General features: G+C 43.6%; 1 protein-coding gene across 1 annotated transcript; it reads right to left on the bottom strand.

Moving 5' to 3' along the window:
• Positions 1-504: 504 nt before the first annotated feature.
• Positions 505-1,433, bottom strand: LOC107708386 (rab11 family-interacting protein 2-like). Its single transcript, XM_016512585.1, has one exon. The coding sequence runs from the start codon at positions 883-885 to the stop codon at positions 505-507; it is 381 nt and encodes a 126-aa protein (XP_016368071.1). The 5' UTR covers positions 886-1,433.
• Positions 1,434-2,641: the final 1,208 nt, after the last annotated feature.

Below are 2,641 nucleotides of genomic sequence, written 5' to 3'. Positions count from 1 at the left end.
AATGGCTCATACAGATGAACAATGACACATCCAATACTTTGTATGCAATTTTAGCAACCTGAATCAGACAGATGAAAAACACAGACCATCTACACAAGTGTTACTCATCACTAATACTGGAGGCCCCCCAACACTACACATTTTGGATGTCTCCCAGATGAGACACACCCATTTGAGGTACTGGAGCCTCTACTAATGAGCTCAGGAGTTGAATTAGGGGTGTTTGATGAGAAAGATGCGAACCATTGAGAGGCTTGAGGAACAGATAAGGGAAACACCACAGAAAAATTCCCCTACTTTCCTCTGTCAACATACAGGCCTGTTAAAGAGGGCGTGACTGCAGAGGAACACATTGCAGCACTCCGAGTAAGACATATCCGACTGGGTTAATGGCACAATATTCATTCTCATTCCTTGAGCCATAGTAAACGCCACAACTGCTCCTTTAGACTGACACTAATAATAATGACAACAACGAATACATACCAAACAGTAAACGCAAACTTACTCATTTTTCATGCATTTCCGCTCCTGAAAGGCTTCGTCCACAGGTATAACAGCCTGGCCAAGAAACACATCCAGTCCTATGAGAGCCCGGTGCATAACGGTGAGGGTCAGGTCGCCACTACCGGGTGGGTACGCGTCTCGCCCCCCCTCCTCCAGGATCCACGGCTGCAGCTCGAACGCGCATTCCTCGCCCCATTCCGGGTCCGTAGTCTTCTCCATCACACACGTGGAATATTTATCTTTGCCCAGCTGGATGATGCTGTAAACGTCGCTGGTACCGTGTTTACCCTTCGCGCGCAGCCCTCGGGCCCGTAGCACAGTTACCTGCACGTGCGTTGGCAGCCATCGCTGATCCTCGTCACTCTTCACCAAGGACATAGTCACCGGTGCACCGCACACGGACACATAGACAGTGGGGCAGCTGGTAACTGCTGTTCTCCCGGTCGAGCGTCGCTTGGTAACCGCCAGCCTATCGTCGTGGTCCACAGCAAAACATTTTTAAGATTCAGCGCGCGTGACACGTCGAGCCGCACACGATGAAGTGGCTGGTCTGTGTGCGCACGCCGGCGTGGGTCGTTTCTCCGGGTCGGGCGGACGGGTTTCTCTCTGCGGCGTTATAGCCACCTTGCAGACCGGTCCGCCGACGTCACTGCTTTATGCTCTCCGCAGGACAAGGAAGTAACTAGAAGCGGTACCCGGACTACAGCATACTGCATTCGTGTTGCTGTAAAATTCACGTTCTCTAGTGTGCATTTAGAAAAGCCTCAGGTTAAATAAACAATCTTTCGTTGTCGGACCGCTTATGATAAATGCTAAAATTATACCGTAGTCGAGCTACCCTGCGTGAGAATCTGAATACTGCCTTATGATGACAAAATAATGCAGATACGGTGATGCGCGGACTTTAAACGGGGGAGCTGCCAGTACAGGGCAGGGTTTTAACCCTAATGTTGTCTCAGAAACTTCACCCACTTGTCAATTTTGGCCCACAATGAAAAACATAAAAAAGTCACGATTTTTGATTAGGGTGCAAAAGGTCTTTATCCGTCTTAAAGGAAAAAGTGTTTGTCACTGTAATGTTAGATGTTAAATTATGTTCAAATAAGAAAATAAACCGTTGAATATTGATGGAGAGACATAATTTGTATTAAAAGAAATGTTAAATACTCAACTTGGGCACAGAGTGTTTCATTTCCTGGTAAATTTCATGCATTTAATCCCGATTTGTGTAGGATATTATTTAGTTTTAAATTCATCAATGGTATGCATACTTTATAAATAAATCTGTAATAGGTATAGAACCACTTTGCACATTTCTCCCAACAAACCCACATTATTCTGCACATTTATCACAACAAATCAAGGGCTTTTTATCCCAGGCCCTTTTAGCCCATTATATACACGGTTATCAGAATTTCCGATCACTGGATTATCATATTGACCCTCGTTCTCATCTTGTCAAATTTCGCACTTTTTTCTATCCCTTGGATACATCTAGCTGAAAAGATAGAAAATAATCTCCTACCCATGGCATGGTAAATAGCAGCCAAAATGAGACCATTAATGCAGCTAGCTATATAGTTGACACTTTTTTTTTTTAGGTTTGGCACAATTAAAGGGGTCATATGATGCTGCTAAAAAGAACATTATTTTGTGTATTTGGTGTAATGAAATGTGTTTATGCGGTTTAAAGAAAGAAAAAAAAACATTATTTTCCACATACTGTACATTATTGTTTCTCCTCTATGCCCCGCCTTTCTGAAACGCGTCGATTTTTACAAAACTAATCGGTCTGAAAAGCGAGGTGTGCTCTGATTGGCCAGATATCCAATGCGTTGTGATTGGCCGAATACCTCAAGCGTGAGACCTCAGCGACCAGCACGGATCAGCTCTAGGCATGACGAAGCGGATATCGTCCTCTTTTTGGAAGGCCAAACAAAGTAGTTTCGCTTTCACAACGAAACACACACACTCTTAACCCGAATTAGTTGACTTTACTAGAAATTTGCGAAGAAACCCGTTGCACTAAATCATTTTAGTTTTTACACAAATTGAAACTAAACAGCTTTAATTGAATTAACATAGAACCTTAAGTTTATGCAGTAGACAAATCAAGTTTACATTAGTAGTCTTT

Source organism: Sinocyclocheilus rhinocerous, unplaced genomic scaffold (assembly GCF_001515625.1).
Source record: "Sinocyclocheilus rhinocerous isolate Xijiao unplaced genomic scaffold, SAMN03320098_v1.1 scaffold295, whole genome shotgun sequence".
Lineage (NCBI taxonomy): Eukaryota > Metazoa > Chordata > Actinopteri > Cypriniformes > Cyprinidae > Sinocyclocheilus > Sinocyclocheilus rhinocerous.
The sequence above is the reverse complement of the archived record's forward strand: the minus strand, read 5'-3'. Positions and strand labels throughout refer to the sequence as shown.